Raw genomic sequence first — 21,520 nt, forward strand, 5'->3', positions numbered from 1 at the left:
TATTATGTTGTTTTGAACAGTCTTTTTTCATTGATGCTCTATGAAGACGACTCAGTTCCTCACTTCCGTTATTCCTGGTTTTCTCCAGGAAGACAGTTTCTCACTTCCGTCATTCCTGGTTTTCGCTAGCAAGACACAGTTCCTCACTTCCGTCATTCCTGGTTTTCTCCATCAAGACAGTTCTTCACTTCCGTCATTCATGGTTTTCGCTAGCAAGACACAGTTCTTCACTTCCGTCATTCCTGGTTTTCTCTAGGAAGACAGTTCTTCACTTCCGTCATTCCTGGTTTTCTCTAGGAAGACAGTTCTTCACTTCCGTCATTCCTGGTTTTCTCTAGGAAGACAGTTCTTCACTTCCGTCATTCCTGGTTTTCTCTAGGAAGACAGTTCTTCACTTCCGTCATTCCTGGTTTTCTCCATCAAGACACAGCCCCTCACTTCCGTCATTCCTGGTTTTCTCTAGGAAGACTTAATTCTTCACTTCCGTCATTCCTGGTTTTCGCTATGAAGACACAGTTCCTCACTTCCGTTATTCCTGGTTTTCTCTAGGAAGACTCAGTTCTTCACTTCCGTTATTCCTGGTTTTCTCTAGGAAGACTCAGTTCTTCACTTCCGTCATTCCTGGTTTTCTCCATCAAGACACAGTCCCTCACTTCCGTCATTCCTGGTTTTCTCCATCAAGACACAGTTCTTCACTTCCGTCATTCCTGGTTTTCTCTATGAAGACACAGTTCCTCACTTCCGTCATTCCTGGTTTTCGCTAGGAAGACTCAGTTCTTCACTTCCGTTATTCCTGGTTTTCTCTAGGAAGACTCAGTTCTTCACTTCCGTCATTCCTGGTTTTCTCTAGGAAGACTCAGTTCCTCACTTCCGTCATTCCTGGTTTTCTCCATCAAGACACAGTTCCTCACTTCCGTTATTCCTGGTTTTCTCTAGGAAGACTCAGTTCTTCACTTCTGCTATTCTTGGTCTTCATAGGCGTTACAGAACCCAGTGTTTTTATTTATTTATTTTTACATACATGTGCTGTGCAAGTTAACAGGGTCAATGCTCTTTCGATATCACTTCGCTAAAGTCTTGGCACCGGCAACCCTCAGAACATTTTTAATACAGAGGTGCACTGAGACAGTTGAACCCCGCTCACCACCAACCTCTTATTTATTTACATGCAAATGAACGAAAAGAGCATTTCTATTAATGAAACACCAATGAATCTTGCTACCTGTGCTGGCCGGCCCCAGAACAGCCTAGAACGGAGCTCGCCAAATGGGCGATCGCGGGCGACTAGTAGCTCGCCTGAGCCTTTTCAGTCACCCGTGCTGGAAATACCGAAAAATAAACAATTTCCTAAGTTAGATTATTTAAATGGTGCTTTTTCCGCGTTCAGGATCTGTGGGCGGGGAGCTTGGCTGCTCTGCCACTTGGAGCTGCTTGTAAATCCACTGACAGATGGCAGTATCACGTTCTGCTTCTGCAGGCCGCCTGTAGTACCACCGTAGGCCTTGTGCGGCCCCACAACACTGTCTTGCTTAAGCAAGCTGCTCTTGTTTGCAAGAGATGTTGGAGCGGCTGGGGCAGGATCATTGTGACCACGCAATGAAAATATCACAGTAGCACTGCTGCTCGCCTGGAAATGTTCAAAATAATATTTTAAAAAATGGTGCAATTTCTTTCATGTGTCTTCTTTCCAAACTCCACACTGTACATTTCCAGTTTAAATCACTTCCATGACACAGGTACACCCACTTTTATTACATTAAGAGATCCATAGACACGATGTACAGTAGAAGCCTACCAGGGTAGATCAGCAGGTTGACAGACCGATGCTGAGATGTTATATATTCAAAACCACGGGTTGCTAATCGTATGACTTTTTGCAATGCCTTATAAAACAAGTCCTATAAAATGTGTTGTGCAGGGGATGGGTTGGGCTGGTCGCATGCTTATATTCAGGGCAGAGGTGGGGATATTCTGCCCCTGTAGTGAAAATCAAAAGTTGGCATCCATGAACCCACAGTTTAATTTCCTAAAAACTGCTGTCAGCATAACAGAAGCATTTATTTGTGATTAACCAGTTTGACAAGCATATAACATCTTTATAAATATAACTTGTGCTGAAACACAGAGGGGCACACAAATAACAGAGTATGTGTGGTGTCTGACAAAAAAACATTTCAATGAAAACTCGTGAACGCAAGCAGCATTTTTCAATTTGGAAATTACTTTTGTTCTTTTATGGAAGTGTGTAATGCACATTTGGGAAACAATACTGTGCCAGCATGTAGAAAGCCTGCATAAAACCCAAAGGAAGAGTCACAAAAATGACAGGATATTTGTGTGCTAGTCTAACAAATAGCTGTCTTTTTGAGACAGCTACTAATAAATGAAAATGCAACCAAGAGGTTTTTGAGTTCTTATTATAATCACAAAGGCATGTTATTCCATCTGTTTATAGAGGGGAAATAATCGGGCCAAAATAATATTGGTAAAAATTCAGAGTTTTATAAATATCTCCACCCCGATATCGCCCGCTAGTAGCTCTCCACTACAAGTAGCTCTAGATAACGTAAAGGTTGGAGACCCCCTGGCCTAGAATATAAATGTAGCGCGCAGGTTCGCGTTTCCTCGAGTTACAGGTGTTGGCAGACAACTTGATTACTTGGACAGACTACTTTATTGAAAGCAGCCAGATTGCGAGCTTTATCTACCAGTACAACCCTGTATTTAGTAACCAGATTTTGGAAGGAGGAAAACAAATAAACACAGGAGACAAAGCTAAAAGAATTGAAATTATTCTTGTTGCCGCTCAAAAATCCTAAGAGAATCCTTAGTTTCGATCCTCCGATCTCACACTTGGTGTCTGAGGTTTCGATGGAACTGAATAGGGGCTCAGCTGGCTTGGACACTTGCAGCTTTGCGCTTCTTACTCTAGTTTTTCCTCAATAGTCATAGCTTTTGTTTGTCAATCCTGTTACTTATGATGAATTCTGAATAATTTTATTTACTGTGGTCTTATCTGAAGCTGTGCAAGGTTAATCTGGAAACCCATTCACAATAAATAAAATAAAGTTAGGACTAGCGCCCCAAGCCCATTCATTCCCCCAAACCCCTCATCACGCATTAAAGTACATATTCCCACCCCTTCTCCTATAAACTGCACGGTTGCAAAATTATACATCATAAGAGCGCTTCGAGAAGTTTTGCTTAGATTGTTACAGGCTTGGCCATCCTCTTTTGAGCCCGTCTCTGTGGCACAAATAGAAAATGCATATAGCCATGAACAAAAGAGAAGTTTGTTTGGGTTGTCAGGAAGAGCCTCCATGATTAAGAGGGGTTGAAGTTCCATGCGCCGTATAGATGACTGGGGGTGGCAAACTGGGTGCGACGCGGCAATGGCATATGTATCGAGCACAGTAAATATGGATGGGATACGTTACTTTCAGTGTTACGGTTTATCTAGAATTGATATAGATTGGAGTTACATGCACGTAGAAAGATAAAACGTTAAAACCACAAACCCAACATGAACACAATCGGCACACAGGGGGCTCTGGAACACATGGAAACTGGGAGACAGGGGGTTTCAATGCACATGCAGAGCAGAGTGTGTCCTGAAATACTGTGGTAAAGATATTAGTTTTTGATCACACTGAGAAAAACATAAAAGGAGTTTATATAAATCTGTATGCAGTGGGGCATTGCGAGTTTATTTGGATTTTGCAGTTAACAGTTACACAATGCATTTTTAGGTAGCTGTGAGATTGTTTTTTTGGTCATGGGGGCGGGGTGGGGTGGTTGACAGGAATAAGGAGTCATCCAGTAGAAGGTCAACCTGCAAACAGGGCAAATGTTTACGGTTTAACAGTTACGCTAGGAAACAATATAATCTTGCTCGTTGCATTGAAATCGTAGAGGGAGTTTACCATTTGTTTTAGGCCGGCAATAAAGATGGGGCCAGAGGCCCTGGTATCCGGCTTTCAGTTTTCACAGGGTGAAACTGGAGGCTGTACGTGCTTAAGTAGTGGTCGTATACATTAGAATGTCTTAAGAGGAGCCAGGACTCTGGCATGGATGAGATCGCAATTGGTAGTTCAAAGAATAACCTGTTTGTTCAGCCCTTCCTCTTATTGCTACAATATCAGGGCAGACCATGTGCAATTACACTTAAAGGCTCTAGGCTATTTGTTACTAAGCAATTATGTTGCATGTGAAGGTTTCATTGTACCACAATGTCACGACCTACCACACACCAATCCCCAGCAAAGACGGACCTCGAATATGATCTGATGATGGTTGTAAAGATTGTCGATGACCAATGAGAGAAATGGTGAAAAAAAGCCACTAAAAAAAATAAACCAAACTTCATGTTTGTTTTGTCCAATCATGTTTGAGGGGTGGGTGGTAATAAATATCTGGGAGTGTTTTAACTATTGCTAAAAATGTTAATACTTTGTTGGGACTTTGGTTAGTTTGGTCCGATAGTACCACCTAATTGCTCTCTGAATTTTTTTACAATAAGCCTTGCTTTACGTACAAAACGTGCACTCGTTCCTCAGGTGCTAGACCCGGTTTGGGCTGAGGTAATTAGGGGTCTGCCCCCACAGGTTCGAGGCTGCCCAGAGATGTCAGAGGTCTGACAAAAGTGATAATCGGAAGCTCCTAAGTTCAGAACAAGCAGAACTCAACCTCTGATCACCACAGACTGGGACCCTCAGCCCCACCAGAATCCCTCAAATGAATCACCATGGTCCTTCAACTCCTAAGTGATGGTCCACCAATTTTAAATACAAAATGATCACAAAGACCAGCCAGAGCGCCAACCTCGCAAACCAGAACCAAAGTGATCAGGTCAGCGTCACTGACATGTGTAACACACGTGCCCACAACACTTATTTCAAGAACACATTAGAGAACTGAAATCCAGAAGCTCATCCTCCCTAACTTTCTCCCCAGTAATAAATTTAAAGCCAGAAGCGTAGCAACACCTCCCCGCGAAGGAGGACACTGCTTACTCTAAACTACACAGGCTGCAGCACACGCTGTTCTGGAACCACCCCAACTACGGGAAAGAGCAGCTCAGGGCTAATTGCATCGCCTGCCGCATCTTTAACTGCGTCACATACTGTGCTCTGCCAGGGGCTTCCCCAGTGCGGTCATCTAAAAGATAGAGTTTTTCCGTCTAGATAGGCCAAGTGTCAATACCACAAACCACATAGAGCCGCACTAGCACTCTGGCGCTTCCAGACCACACTAAAACGCCTTATTTCCCCACCTGCCTTGCGCTTAGTACCCCCCATCACTTTCTGGCAGAACCATATTCAATAAGGCCAGCACAAAATATCACAGACTCACTACATTACCATCACATCACGTGCTAATAGCACTACTAGGGAGCCAATTGCCATGAAGCACTAACAGGATATTCTTGTTGAACTTTTAAATAGAAAATACTTAGATGGAACAGAATTATGGATCATCTCTTTAAGAGCACGCATTGGGCACTTGAAAACCGCTCAACTGTTGGGAGTCGGAATGTGCTATTCTGGGAGGAAGGGGGGGCTACAAATCAGGATGCTGTGAGTTGAGCTTTGAGGGTGAAGGAAAAGAGTGTGGGGTGACAATGAAAACTGCATAAGAAAAGAAAGTAATAGATTTAAAGCCACAGCAACAAGTGATAAATATTGTTGAATGGGAGGGGAGGGGGAGAAATACAGGGTACACACTAGTCCAACCAAATGCCTTTTTTAGAGTACATTTATTTGAGGGCCTTTTTGCCAGCCATTGAGTTTGAGGTGCGTTTGGGGCACAAATAGAACTGTGGGGAGGGGGGAACAAACAAATTAGGGCAATAGGCTAAGCTGTTGTATTGTCTTAAACCTATAAACTTCCATAATGTCAACACACACCCCTTGTAAAATAGGTTTACTTACAACAGTTTGGCCTTTTGACCTGGTTTGTACAGCCTCCCCACAATTCTATTTGTGCTCACCATCCCCGGTTTGCCTTCTCCCAATACAGTTCGGAGAGGCGCCGCCCACACATTGCCCTGCTCTCATATCAACTCTCTCCACCGTACACTGAAGCCCACCATTAAAATAAAAGGAGGGACACCTCCTGGAGCGTGACCCACCACTCCCTTTGCAACCATGTTTTTGTAGTTTCCCCCCACATGGTATTTTTAAAACGAAAAAAAAACAACACACCCTTTAGGAGCCCGTAGTCTTCCACCTGGGTGCCAATAAAGACTAGCCCTTATGCTGGCTGTGCCAACCGTGTGAGGTAAAATATAGCCCCTGAATGCCAGAAATAAAGAGGCCAGAGTGTTTTGAAGGAAACTAGCTAAGGTGGAGTCCCAATGAAGTTTAAAGCCAGCACAGAAATGGTGATGTCAGACATGAGGCCTATCAAACTAAAGACAGGCCTAAATCTCAAATGAAGGGACATGATGGGAAGTTCAAAAGTGCGAAGATATGCGCAATGCATTTCAGCAAGGAAAGAGAACGACATGTGGAAAATGCGGTTTTCCTAAATCCATGGAAAGCTACACATTGCTTAAAGAGCCAAATAGCAAGAGCGTTCATCATCTTCAATGTGATCAGATTGTGATCCAGAAATCTCAAGTGAAACCAAGCTTATTGCAATTATAAGAAATAAAAGAACTTCCTTTTTCCTCATCCAATGACAGCATGCAAAGAGAAGTGCCCACTTGGTTTCAAGGTGAACATGGTGTTCTCATAGAACAGCCCCGTGTATGGACAATCCAGAAGTGATACCCATGTCTTTAGCAACCGAGATTAAAGGAAAGACATTACACATGGATAGAAGGCCTGGATTCCTTATAAAATGCTTCTTGTAAAATGCATTGTGTGCGAGTTTAAAAGCCATTTCTTTCAGAATTGCACATGCAGCTGGGCATTTCTACTGAAATGACACTTAACCCTCAAAAGACCTTTCCTCTGCTTGTCCCGGAGAGGTAGGTCCGATTGTCAATCAATCAAGTCCATTGCTTAAAAACACAAAGAAATACACTGCCATTGATGGAAACCACAGTGGAAACAGATAAAGCCCCGACTACCTTGAGGTCATAACTCCCATAAAATGTGAATTGAAGCCATTGCCAGGACCAATGGGAGGCCAAGAAGGGATAGGATAAGATAAACACGAGCCAGCATCTGGCTGGTCACATGTTAAAGGGGAAATTAAATTTAGAGGAACAAAACTGAGGGCTAGAGTGAGCGAGGCATGTGACGCTGGGGTGTCGATAGAAAAATACATTGCATTGCATAAAAAAAAAAAAAAGGTAGTGCATATGCCACAACGTTCATTCCAGACTTCTATTAAAAAGGTGACAGTAACCCCCCCCCCCTTTGTACTATGCCAAAACGATTTTTGTGAGATAGACAGAACAAGAGTTAAGGAAATTTTGATTCGGGCCTCCCATGATTCCAAGAGATTTGAAAGTTGGAGGGTGAAGGACAAAATTAAACATGGGAACTATGAAGCTGCATATTTTTCACTAATGCCGCTCCTGAGTAAACAAAGAAAAAACTGGATCTCTGCCCAGCAAGGGCATGCCGACTTCAGATTAGCATCATCTGATTTGCCTTAAAATGTAGTTCTTAAAAATATATCCATACATGTAAAGATATGAAAATTGAGGGTACTTGCAATATTGATGGATTTTAAGAACGTAAACATGCAACACTGGCATGTCAGTTTGGGATGACAGATTTCTCCTCCCCCAGTTTTCCTAACTCCCACCCCTCAACTCCTCAGCCTATTAGCACACAGGGGGAGGTGGGTGGAGAGAACCAACCAATACCTTCCGCAGGAATAATGACAAGTTTGTGATGTCATTTGCCCTATAAGTAGACCAGTTCGCATCAGAACTGGGCTTTTTCACTTATTCTGGAGGTAACCCCCAAGCAGAGAGTCCCCAAATCTTGCATTGGAGACAGGGACCAGGAGACACAGAAGCTGACTGGGACTCCTTGGAGGAGCCAGAGAGGACTATCCTTGAATGATAGCCTTGCTGTCCCGGTGGTGCCCTGCTGTTCCCCGATGCCCATTAAAAGGTCTCACCTGTAAGTAAAACTATCACAAATCCATAGACTGCGTAAACGGTGCATTTTTCTCAAGTATTGTTCTAGTTATTTCCCCATCGCAACATTCCCAGTTTCTGTAGATCCTCAGCATAATTAAATTAAATCAAATCAATTAATTCCCCTATAGAAATCACAGGATGCGTTTTTGTTAGCATTCAAAATTAACAAGCTTTTCCCAGTGTGTTGTGAGCCAGTATATACAAAGATTTAAACCCCGGACTCTGTACAGAAAGGAGGGTGGGGGTTGCTGGGAGAAAAGGTAATAACCAAATCATCAATTGCTGTGCACCTTGAATTTTTCTTTCTTTATTAGTGGGTGATTTGAAAAGGAAAACTGTGGGAAATTGTGACTGCACATCTCAGTATTATCGCTGTGTTGGTGCCATTACGGAAGTCATTGTTCTTTTGTTGTCAAAGCATTTGTGGCTGATGTTAGTCTATCAAATTTGATTTAAATAAAATAAATCTATATTCTTACTACACACCGGCCTGGTTCCTAGTCCATTGTGCCACTGAGTATCTGTTGGGATTGGGTGCAAGATGGGTTGAGGCCTCACCAAACTGAACCTTAACAAAGTAATAGTGCTTTGACATGCGCCACCTTAATTGAGGGAAAGGAACTCCCAGCGTTGAGTGTGACCGCGTAATAAACCGCAACAAAAACGTACAGGTCCTTAGCCTTCATTAACGGTCCTCAGGCAGATATGCCATTATTGGCTAGTAAAGCACATCCGAGGCCTTGATAGCTTAATTACCAGTCAACAGAGGATGCTCAAAAGGCCAGCCAGCCCAGTCCATACTCAAAACCCTCTACCTATAGGATAACAGACCTTATTGAGAAGGACACCAGACTGACACAGCACACTAGACAGACACTACTTCCTGCAATCACTGGTTAGGAAACGTGGCGGAACAAGATGGAGCAGAGCTCCGGCAAAGTTGGTTTTACTGGAGCTCTGCGCTGTCTGGAGGCCCAGGAAACTCCCCGACCTGTTCCCAAGCCAGGGGCTCATGCGCAAGCAGCCCCCACTCTAGAAGCCTCAGGAAGGGAGACTGAAGGTAGAAACAGCCAAAGCATCACATACTGCTCCGAGGCTGTCCAACTGGAACGTATTGGTTAGGGTGAGTTTTGTGACCAATGAGCAGAGTTCAACTTCCATTATTCACTCAAAAGGGTTTCTCGCTGAATCACCATCACAGACCGGTCTCAAGTTTAAAATGGTGGGCATTCTTATGTTCCCAAAAAGCTATTTGCTTTAATTCTAATTGCCAGCCTTGGGTTCCATGAAGAGCTACTGTGTTGAGTGACCTGGCTTGGGGCCACACCATTCGGCCCTGCTCTCCCCCCAACCCCCGAGGGGCCAAAGCCTGAATGGGTATGGGGCAGTGCCAAGAGGCAGTCCTTCAGCTGCCCTGGTTTGCGATGCAAGCACACCAGGTTACTCCCTACATAAGGAGGTGCTGCAGTGCCTTGGAGCAGGGTGTCGGGAGGGGGTGGGGGGAGGGAGCGGGGGTAAATGAGGGTTACATCTCAGATTCGAGAGAGAAAAAATAAAAATATAAAAAACAAAAAAATAAATAAAACAAGAAAATTATTAAGGGCCCACAAGCTACACAAAGAGCATTCACTGGACCTTCATGGAACCAGACATTACAGCAGGAATAAATGACACGCCCTTTAAACAACCCCATAAGGGTGAAAGACTGGGTTGCCATAATATCGCCTTCAGGACTTCTTAACTCCATAGATGACACACTTAACTGGGATGGCAGGTGCCCATAAAACCGGGCTGCTTGCATTGCAGCCTTTACCCGGACAACGATGGGCGGCTTCTCTAGCCACTTTCCCTACCCTAAATTGGCACCACTGCACCTTGCCTCGGTGTCCCTTCTGCTCATGGCATCAGCGCATAACCGGGCCACCATGGAAATGGAAGAGGGGCTCCTCATGAAGCCATGGCAGCCATCTTGGTTGTAGTTTTGGGAAAGAAGTGGTTGCAGGCCCCCCGTGACCCTCTCAAATCTTTGTCCCCTTGCACCTCAGATATGACCCCAGATTGGCATTGGAAATGAAGCCTTTGGCGGTGGGGCCTGCCAAACAGTAATGGTCCACAGCTCTCCGCACTGGGCTTTATTGCCATAGGAACCCTTTGAGCTCATACCTGGATTGTATTGTATGACTGAAGCGCTAGCAACCAAAGGCGAGATTAGGAATATTCCACATGAAATGAGAAAATGTCGCCTATGTGGCAATAAGGTCTCAGTCACTTTATCACTTAATTATGATTTGTGAAAGTCTAACCATGATTAGAACCAAATCTTGTAACAATGCCATTGATATGACACACACTACTGAATTATGGATGTCTTTTATGAGAGGTAACGATATTAATCTAATATACCACTTTGTTATATTCTATGTAAAGATTGTTGCGATTTTAAAATGTATTGAATGAAGCATTTTAGTGTGTCCTTGATGCTATAGATTTTTAAGAATAGTGTGATTTTAGCTTGTATTGATTACCTGCATATGTTTGCATGTTCCCTGTGTTATACAAAGCCTTTTGGCTAAAAGTAGATCTAATCAATAAATAAATACAGTTTCTAACACAGGGGTCTGCAACTTGAGGCTCTATAGTTTTGAACTAGGACTCCCATGATCCTTCACCATTAAATATAATGCCTAGGGCTGCTTGGAATGGTAGTCCAAATCATCTGGAGAGGCAAAGGTTGCACGCCCCTGTTCTATCACTGAAAATGCATCTTGGCGCGGTTGAAACCCCCAAGTAACAGATTGAAGTGAAGGTATCAATGGGACCAGCTCCTACTATGCAGTAGGGAGCATGGGGGAGGTTGGGGGGGGGGGGGGGGATGGGGTCAGTACTTTCAGAGCTTTAAACTACTGCGGCACAGTGATAGCAGTTACAGAGGAGAGTTCCTACGCACAGACGCCTGCACCGAGAAAGCTTGGCCGCTCGTTTGCCCGGTGGGAGCTACCGGGAGGCACAAGATGGAGGCTGCAATGGTCTGGCAGGAACGGAGGGGTTGAGACTTACAGAGAGAAACTTTGGGTCTTTCCCTGCAGTGTGGTGGGCACTGGATAGGCAGTGTGAAATAGGATCCGGTTGGCCAATGGAGAGCTTAGACATTGCCCACGGGGTGCTGTTGTCCAGATTTTAAGGCAGTAGCATTGAAAAAGAGTATAAACATGGTTGGGGGAAGGAGAAAACCAGGCCCTGGTTCCAGTCCAGATTTCCTGATGCAAGGGCGGTAATCCGGTACCCAGGGGGGGGGGATGTGAAACCATGCAGAGGTTACCCCAATATCCTCCCTTTGGAAGAAAGCAGCTACACGCGAGGTCAAACTTCTCACCCATCACGATTCCCAGGTTCCTGATCCCCTTAACGGGATGTGGTACTTATCCAGAGAGGTGGGATTGGGCGGGAGGGGGCAGAGCTTGCTAGCCCATTGCTTCTCAGGTCACCCACAAAGCAGGACCTGTCTTCGCAGGGACAGACCCTAAACCTAGAATGATGCATCGAGGAGCACACTCCCTGCGGAAGCCGCCAGCCACCTGCTCAAGATGGCCCAATGAGCCCCAAACATTTCCGTGTAGATAGCATTGGTATAAAGCTGGATCCCGCTGGGTCTTAGTAGAGGCGACGATGCAAATAAAAAAGCGGGCGACCCAGCAGGTAAGCAAGCTGGAGACGGCTCGAGTCCCATAGTTGCGTGGAAACAGCTGCTCCTGGATTGGCTAAAATGAACAGCTCAATCAGCCACTCCAGGCAGTGGATCCTTGAACCCCCCGAACGCCGCCCCCCCCACCCCAACCTGTTTAAGGGACTCAAATAACTGCATGGTCAACCCTGCTCAATCGGGGCGACAGATGTTTTTCCATCTCAGGCCCCCGACCTTGGAAAGCGACTCCCTTCCGCTGCTTAGGAAGAGGCTACACATTGTACTACTCAGCTTTTGATTAACACCTGCGTCCAGATGCAGTCTCTACCCAGTCCTATGCGTATTATGAAGGCCACTTATAGACCCCCGGAACATACAGCCTACCGTGAAGGCCACTTATAGACCCCCGGAACATACAGCCTACCGTGAAGGCCACTTATAGACCCCCGGAACATACAGCCTACCGTGAGGGCCACTTATAGACCCCCGGAACATACAGCCTACCGTGAAGGCCACTTATAGACCCCCGGAACATACAGCCTACCGTGAAGGCCACTTATAGACCCCCGGAACATACAGCCTACCGTGAAGGCCACTTATAGACCCCCGGAACATACAGCCTACCGTGAAGGCCACTTATAGACCCCCGGAACATACAGCCTACCGTGAAGGCCACTTATAGACCCCCGGAACATACAGCCTACCGTGAAGGCCACTTATAGACCCCCGGAACATACAGCCTACCGTGAAGGCCACTTATAGACCCCCGGAACATACAGCCTACCGTGAAGGCCACTTATAGACCCCCGGAACATACAGCCTACCGTGAAGGCCACTTATAGACCCCCGGAACATACAGCCTACCGTGAAGGCCACTTATAGACCCCCGGAACATACAGCCTACCGTGAAGGCCACTTATAGACCCGCGGAACATACAGCCTACCGTGAAGGCCACTTATAGACCCCCGGAACATACAGCCTACCGTGAAGGCCACTTATAGACCCCCGGAACATACAGCCTACCGTGAAGGCCACTTATAGACCCCCGGAGGTAGGCCACTTATAGACCCCCGGAACATACAGCCTACCGTGAAGGCCACTTATAGACCCCCGGAACATACAGCCTACCGTGAAGGCCACTTATAGACCCCCGGAGGTAGGCCACTTATAGACCCGCGGAACATACAGCCTACCGTGAAGGCCACTTATAGACCCCCGGAACATACAGCCTACCGTGAAGGCCACTTATAGACCCCCGGAACATACAGCCTACCGTGAAGGCCACTTATAGACCCCGGAACATACAGCCTACCGTGAAGGCCACTTATAGACCCCCGGAACATACAGCCTACCGTGAAGGCCACTTATAGACCCCCGGAACATACAGCCTACCGTGAAGGCCACTTATAGACCCCCGGAACATACAGCCTACCGTGAAGGCCACTTATAGACCCCCGGAACATACAGCCTCGAAAGAGTCAACATCCATGAGCAGACTAGAAGCTTGTTACTACTTTTTGAGTTTGGGAATAAAATGTTTATTTTGGGGGAAGGGGGAGTGCAGCTGGAAAAAAAATAATTCTCATCCGCAATGGTGGTGTTCCGAGGCCAATAATCCATTTGAACGTTACAAGTTTTTTATAATTTGCACTCCAGGTGTAAAGATGCTTTATTCCCCTAAATCCAGTGGTCGAAGTGGGCGGGAGCAGTTTATTTTTGCATTTGTTGTAGTGCACTGAACCCTTGGGTGTCTAGGCGCTAGTTCCATTGGGAGACAAAAACAAAGAGTGCGGCGAATTCAAGAAACAAACTAGAAAACACGACAGGGAGGGGTGTCTTAAAAGTCTTGGTTTGAGGAGCACGGGGGAGACTGGTATCTGAAGGTGTTAGTTAGCTCTGGGGATCTTTTAGGCAAAAAGCCACGCTGTTAATTTTTTTTCTGAAGGTCCAGTAGGAGGGTTGCTTTCTCAGGGCGAGGGGGGAGATTGTTCCATAGCTTGGCGGCCATGACGCGAAAGCTTGGTCCTCCTGCGGTCTTTCTGGAGAAGGTGGGCACTCCGAGGAGATGGCTGTTCGTGGATCTGAGAGGGTGAGCGGGGTGCATTTCTCCACCCGTTGCGATAGGTACGCGTAGGCCGGGGCAGTGTTTGTGGTGCACCTGTGTATGATGGAGAGGGTCTCGAATTGAATCTGGTTACGGATCGGGAGCCAGTGGGTGTCTTTCCTGGCGTGGTCGCGCTTGAACCGAGGGCTACTCGGAGGGCATGGTTTTGGGTGGTTTGCAGCTTGCACAAGTTGCGTTCAGAGGTTCCTAGAAGGAGCGTTACAGTAATCCAGTTTGGCTCCTGCGGTGGCTCTCGCGATGGTGAGTCGGTTGTTGTGGTGAGGAATGGCTTGCTGACGTTCAATAGTTTTGCGGAGGAGGCAGCAATGGCATTGACCTGGCGAGAGAGGTCCAGGGGGGCGTCTATGTAGAAGCCCAGGGTTTTGGCTGCAGAAGATGTTTTGATCTCGTTGTCGTCAATGTCAAATGCTTGGTAAGTTGGGTCAATGCTGCGGAGGGTGGAGTGCGAGCCTACAATGAGGATCTAAGTTTCATCGTTGTTGAGGCATAACTGGTGGGTTGCCATCCATTTTCAGACAATGTCATAAACTGAGTGGATGGTTGTGGCGTCAAGGTGATGGGAACCAGAGGATATGGGTGTCATCGGCATAATTTGTGTAGGATATGCCCAGGGCATCGAGATGATCAGGAAGTTAGGAGAGGGGCGCCTCTACTTATCAAGTTTTACTGCTCCAATACATCAGTAAAAACAAACCATGGTGGAAGCCGTTTGCTTAGGGGTTTGGATTGTGCATGGGAGGGGGTGTGGCGATGGGGGCAGGGAACTGCACTCTCGGCTTAAAGCTCCTCTTCAGATTAGGCTGTTCACGTAGTCTAGCTCCTTTGCGTACCACTGCTGTGAGGGGAAAGGGGGACATTGTGGGAGTACTTTTACTCCCCACTTCTCTGTGGTGGGAACATACGCCCGTTTTAGGGAGAAAAAGGGACTGGCACACCGCACCCCTGTAGGGCTGAGCGGGAGCACTGGACCAGTCAAGCTGTGGGTTGGCCTCAGTCTCCCCCTTCCCCCCCAGGTTTCTGAGAGACCGGCCCCTGCCTTGCCTGCACAGAAGGCTGACTTGCAGTCCAATACAGACTACACACGCACGTGCCCTGGAGACTTCAGTCACTTGAGCTGCCTGCGCATGAACCCACTGAGATTCTTACGGGACGTGCCAGTTGCACTCGCACCTCTGGAGCAGGTGCATGAACCAGGCGGGAGGTCTGCCCGGGATTCGATCCGGCGGCCTGCAGCAGCGCCAGCCAGGGCACGGACTTAGAGGCGAGAGCGTTCCGGCAGCGCGGGCGTGGCGGTGGGGGTGGGGAAGGTCATGTCGTGGAGGGGGGGGGGGTCTCCTAGGAGAGACAGACTGCGGGTGGAGGGCAATGCCTTCCTTGGTCCCCCACAAAGAGCGGTCCGCCACAGGGATGCGGTTACCAAGGAGACGAGGGAGTCTTGAGTGACAGCTCCAAGGAAAAAGCTGAAAGAGGGGGGTTGGGAGACACGAAAGAGGGCCTTGGAGAAAAGAGTGGGAATGGGGGAGGTTCGGTCGGTGGAGCATTTCCCAGGATTACATAAAGTGCGAGAGAAACCAGGAAAGGGGGGGGGGTAAATGAGGGCACCGAACCATGAAGCAGGTGAAGGGCGCCCAATCAGACGGTCGGATCACCTCTGCCGTCATTTTCGGGAGCTCAGAGAGGATGAAGGGCGGGGTCGGTCAGCATTGGATTCGAATAGGGAGCTGCAAATTGCAAAGCTCTACAGCAGGGGCATTAACCTACTGAGCTCTGTTCTGGCGGCGGCGCCTTACCTCATCCCTGCGCTTCCGACATGATGGCTATAAAGGGGGTGGGGGGGCTGTGCGGCATGGGGACTTGACAAAGGCAGGGCAGAGGGGCGACCCCCACGCCATACTTCCTGGGCGTGACCCCGTGCAGACTGGATGCCCCCCCCAGCCCCCAGAATCCACGCACAGGTGGGGCTCCCCGTTCCCATCAGGCCGTAAGTGAATTACAGCGGAACAGAGGGCAGGCCAGGAGTGTAATCAGATCACAACAGGAAGCAGATGGCCCTGCGCCCCCTCCCTCAGGAAGCCAGGCGACCCATTATCTCCCCAGGGCACCTGCAGGCGCAGGGGACGGGGTCCAAACGATAGCAGGCCCACCCCACTGCAAGCACGAGTCTCACGGGCATTGGTCGAAGTGAGCGGGAACGGTGTTCCACTCAACCGAAATCGGTTTCAACTCAATCGGCCGTCAACCAGCCCGGCTGCAAGTAACCCATGAAAACATGTGTTGCACGCGTTCCCTTCCTTCCTACTCTATCCCCTGCCAGAGTCGTCGTTCCACTACTTTATTGGTACACTTCTATCACTGCACAGAGGCAGCTCCCTGCCACCCTGGTAGAGAAAGAGGACTGTGCTAGGCCCGGAAAATAGCAAGCAGAGGCGTTGACGGGCATGGCCCGATCTGGAAAGCCCACCCAGGAGCAGTGTGGGTGTTTACAGATGTTAATGTCACTTCCGGGGGCCCAACTACATCCGCTTCAGACCCCACTTGTTAGACAATCCTGGCTATGCCTCTGCAAGAGAGAGGGGGGGGGGTCTCCTGTATCCCCACACCCAGAGAAAGCCCCCTCCTCACCAGGAGGCGAACCGAAGTGCCTGTTATTTATATCAAGTCTACCACAAAGAGTTGCTCCATTCAACACAGGGGCGCCTCATCAGATGGTCCTCGCGGCCTAAACCTTGGAAAAAGAGGAAAAGGCGGGATGGGATCACATCACATCGCACGGCAGCTGGAGCATTAACTGAGGTAGCTTCCCCTCGACACTCCCAAGTCCCCAAAGCCAGAGTAGCCTCTCCACCCACTGGAATGCAGCCCAGTGAGAAAGGCTATACGGAGCAGGACCCCAGGTCAGAGACAAGGTGGCACCCCGCGCGTGTGGGGCAGGGGAGGCCGCCAGGCAGTTGGTTCTGTCGCCTCCCTTTTCAAGCCTCGTGTTTAAAACAGTAAGGGACCGTTTGCGGCCTGTTAATATTGGAGGAACAAATAGGGGGTGGTAGCCCAGCTCCCCCCTTTGCCCCCCCCCGCACCCCTATAACAGTGAACCTGCTGCCCAGATATTGGCCACCTGGAGGGGACACCCAGGAGCTAATCACATTCATGGGCAGTGTTCCTTAAATCAGGGGTCTGAAACCTTTGGACCTCCGAATTTTTTTGGACTACACCTCCCATCAGCTCTAGCCAGCACAGTCAACGTTGAAGGATCATGGGAGTCATAGTTCAAAACAACCAAAGACACGTTGCTGGACCGCTGGTTCCCAGTAGCTCATGTGCCCACCCTGGTAGGGGAGTAAATAAGACCATACCTTGTTCTCCCACAGATGCCAAGCCGTTCCGAGAATCCCTTGCCACACTGCCCTACACACCAGGAGTCAACCAGTACTCTGTGCCCAAGAATACCCTGGGCGAGGTTACCACGCTGGGCCCACACCACCACTCTGCCCAAGAATACCCCGGGTGAGGTGACCACGCTGGGCCCACACCTGTACCCAAGAATATCCCGGGTGAGGTTACCACGCTGTGCCCACGCCACCACTCCGTGCCCAAGAATACCCAGGGTCAGCCTAGGTTACCACGCTGGGCCCACAGCACCACTCTGTGCCCATCCGCTGAGGGGCGGGGGTCTTGGCCCCTGGCCATGTGGCCCTACCCCTTCCCACAAACCCCCCCACCCTCACTCCCCCGGCCTGGAGGGCTGGCATCCAGGGGGGTGGCTCTGCATGGCCTTGAACAACCTTCACCCTGGAGTAGCGGCACCACCTACCGGACCACACGTCATCCACCGCCGTACCCTCAAAGAGAGACCCCTGGCCACCAACCCAAGCGCCACCACCCCCGGGACTGGCACGGAGATTCAGCCCAAGGTCACACGCGCTGCAAGTGCCAGCTTCACTGCAAGCCCGGAGCCCTGCGCCCCCCCCCAGGCTTCTCCAAGCCCGGAGCCCTGCGCCCCCCCCCATGCTTCTCCAAGCCCGGAGCCCTGCGCCCCCCCCCATGCTTCTTCAAGCCCGGGCCCGCGTCTTTACCCAGGCGGGCATCTCTGCCCAGCTATGCGCCTCGGGAAGCAGCTGGGGGCGCCCCGCTGGCACCCACCATATAAATACAGGCCCATTAAGTAAGTGCAGCTGGCCACCAAGGCAACTTCCCCCTCCCCCAGGGGCCCACCCCCGGCGTGGGCGCGGCACCCACAGTCAGTGGCGATGCATTCGTATTTAGATAATTGCCATGGATACGGGATTAGGGGGCCCAAATGAGCGCCTCCTCCCACATGCACTTGCAAAAGACCAGAGGGGGTGGCTCTGCCAGTGCACCTCAATATCGGTTAGCAGGATCCCTGGACACCGGGGTGCAAGGACCCACAGACCTCTCTGCCCAACCGCCTTCATTTACAGAAGTAGGACCCCCCACCAATCCTGACCTACAGATCCCCCTGAAATTCCAGCACCGGAGGGCACGCAGCTCCACCAATGCACCCCAATGTGGACCCGCATCATCCCGTGATGTTCCATAGCTGGGACCCCCCCCCCCACCGCTCCATCAATGCACCCCAGTCCTGACATGCAGATCCCCCAAAATTCCAGCACTGGAGGGCACGCAGCTCCACCAATGCACCCCAATGTGGACCCGCATCATCCCGTGATGTTCCATAGCTGGGACCCCCCCCCCCACCGCTCCATCAATGCACCCCAGTCCTGACATGCAGATCCCCCAAAATTCCAGCACTGGAGGGCACGCAGCTCCACCAATGCACCCCAATGTGGACCCGCATCATCCCGTGATGTTCCATAGCTGGGACACCCCCCCCCCACCGCTCCATCAATGCACCCCAGTCCTGACATGCAGATCCCCCAAAATTCCAGCACTGGAGGGCACGCAGCTCCACCAATGCACCCCAATGTGGACCCGCATCATCCCGTGATGTTCCATAGCTGGGACCCCCCACCGCTCCATCAATGCACCCCCAGTCCTGACACGCAGATCCCCCAAAATTCCAGCACTGGAGGGCACGCAGCTCCACCAATGCACCCCAATGTGGACCCGCATCATCCCGTGCTGTTCCATAGCTGGGACCCCCCCCCCCACCGCTCCATCAATGCACCCCAGTCCTGACACGCAGATCCCCCAAAATTCCAGCACTGGAGGGCACGCAGCTCCACCAATGCACCCCAATGTGGACCCGCATCATCCCGTGCTGTTCCATAGCTGGGACCCCCCCCCCCCACCGCTCCATCAATGCACCCCATTCCTGACATGCAGATCCCCCCAAAATTCCAGCACTGGAGGGCACACAGCTCTACCAATGCACCCCAATGTTGACCTGCAACCTCCCCGTTATTTCACAACTAGCACCCGGACACCTCATCCCTGCCTGCGGTACCATGCGCTTGCCTGTGCGGGCAGTGTATGTGCCTATAAGCCTCTTGGGTTTTGCACCGATTCACCCAAAGCAAGGCAGCCAGGCAAAAGTCACAGGCACCACGCATTCTTGGAAGGAGTTCTGCAAATAACCCTAGTCTCAGCAGTCACTTCACCTTGTGCCGGTGACCCACTGATCTGTTCCTTCCTTCCCTGCACACTCGACACATACCCTTTATTGTCAAGCTTTACTCTTACTTCAATGTTTCCCCGAGTGTGAAAAGAAAGACCCCAAAAGCCAACGAAACGTTCCATGGCATTCAGTCAAAGTCTCCAGCTTTACATTATCTACAAGAGAGAACGATTTCAGCAGACGATACCCACTGAATCCTGATGTCTTTGGAGCAAGGGGCACCCTGCAGCTTTCCCCCAAGAGCCCCAAGGCCTGCCACCCCACCCAGCTGCACAGCACTCAGGCCACCCACCCTTGCTCACCTCTTTCCGGCGGGAGGGGGCCCAGGGACGGGTGATCAGGGCGGTGTCTCCGTGCACCACAGCCAGGTCCTCCACCAGCACGGCTTCTGGCAACTCCTCATTAGCGGCAATCTCGATCACCTGCAGGCCCAACTTCTGGCGCAGGATGCCCGTGTACACGCCATACTGCCGGTGGGCCTTGGCCAGATCCACTGGCTCCTGTGCAGCCCGCCTGTGTGTCGGTGATGTGGGGGGTGATCCCGGCTCACCCACTGGTGCAGATTCCTGGCCCAGAGATTCCGGGATGGCACGCACCACAGCATGTGTGTATTTACCAAAGGACGTGAGGCAGGCCATTGTCAAACACGTGGATGATATAGTCAGCAACACTAACGCCAAGGGGATTGAACGAAGGCTGGTTAACACAGACCCAAGAAACCTGCTTTCCCAATGCTAAACCCAGAATAAAAATCCAAAATGCTAATTGATTCAGGTTTAGGGCTAGCCAGTCAAGTTATTTTGCTGTTTCGAACTTTGCAAACACTGTCAAAGAAGTCAACTCCAGGTAAAGGATCAATAGCTTGCCAAACCTTCAGGAATGTGGCTGCCAATAGAAAGCTCTGCCAGATCTCAAGCCACTTGGCTCTTCTTCCCCATCCAAAATACAGGAGGTCAGCACTTACAGCAGCACTTCAAATCCGGAGATGAGTTTACAAAACTGTCGCAAACCTCCCAAGAACAGAAATGTACAATGAAAGGGGTAGCTGCGGTGATTTCCCGTGTGGATGATGCAGGCAAACACACTAACTCCCAGTGGATGAAATGAAAAACAGAACGGACCAAGACAGCTCATCCAGAAAATAGTCGCTCATCTCCGATGGACCGGTACCCCTTTCTCCTCCCACGGGTGGGGGACGTCATCCGCAGCAGTGGCGTGGAAAAAAAGGGGGTGCAATTCTGGATAGAAGAAACTGGTCCGGGCGCAAGTCAAGCAGGTTCTCGTCTTCTAGTTCCAAAGCAACACCAGCACCTTCTTAACACTCCATGACAAGCGCGACGCTGGACCTGCAAAGCAAAAATATCATGTATGGTGATCACGCCATGTGTCTATGACAAAGGGAAGTCCCTGAATCCCTGTCCCCAAGCCCCCTAACGCCCCACAGTCTGACATCTCCACGTGCTAGGCAAGCTTCGGGGTTTTTCGTGCTTAGGTCATGTTCGTGCTTGCTGGAAGCGGCGGGGAGCTGCTTGCCAGAAAAGCAAAGCCAAGCCAGGCTATTGGAGGGGAGAAGAAAGAGAGGGCGGAAGAGGGCGAGTGTTGCTGTCAGGGGTGGCTAATACCAGAAAAATGCAACAGCTGTGCGCTGGATAATTCATCACAGACAGAGGGGGAGGGGGTGGAGGGAAACAGGGCGAGAGAAGAGGAAAAGGGGGTGGGGGTGTTGAATAGGAACAGAGGGGAGTGCAAGAAAATAACGAGGAGGAGGAGGGGGAAATGGGTTGGACGAGTGAGGACTGGAATAGGAAAGGGGTAAGGAAGACGGAGAGGGGGCGGGGGGAAGAGGGATGCAAACCCGAGTTTGCAGAGGACGAAGAGCGGGAGGGGTACAGGAAAACAGAGCGGAGGTGGCACAGGGTTGCCAGAGCTTTAAAGTTTACCGTGGCCACGCGCGAGAAGACGACTTGTATATTTAAACGGTAAATAAATAACTACGAGTCCCACAATCCAAAGGG

General features: G+C 49.8%; 1 protein-coding gene across 1 annotated transcript in view; it reads right to left on the reverse strand.

The window, feature by feature from the left end:
- Positions 1 to 21,520, reverse strand: part of DDAH2 (DDAH family member 2, ADMA-independent) — a 114,230-nt gene that overhangs the window by 91,789 nt on the left and 921 nt on the right. Inside the window, exon 2 of the mRNA XM_069635160.1 lies at positions 19,808 to 20,851. Within this exon, the coding sequence (XP_069491261.1) occupies positions 19,808 to 20,143 (336 nt within the window). The 5' untranslated portion in view covers positions 20,144 to 20,851. The remainder of the gene's footprint in view (positions 1 to 19,807; positions 20,852 to 21,520) is intronic.

The sequence above is a fragment of the Ambystoma mexicanum genome, chromosome 13 (genome assembly GCF_040938575.1).
Source record: "Ambystoma mexicanum isolate Mex_15411 chromosome 13, UKY_AmexF1_1, whole genome shotgun sequence".
Lineage (NCBI taxonomy): Eukaryota > Metazoa > Chordata > Amphibia > Caudata > Ambystomatidae > Ambystoma > Ambystoma mexicanum.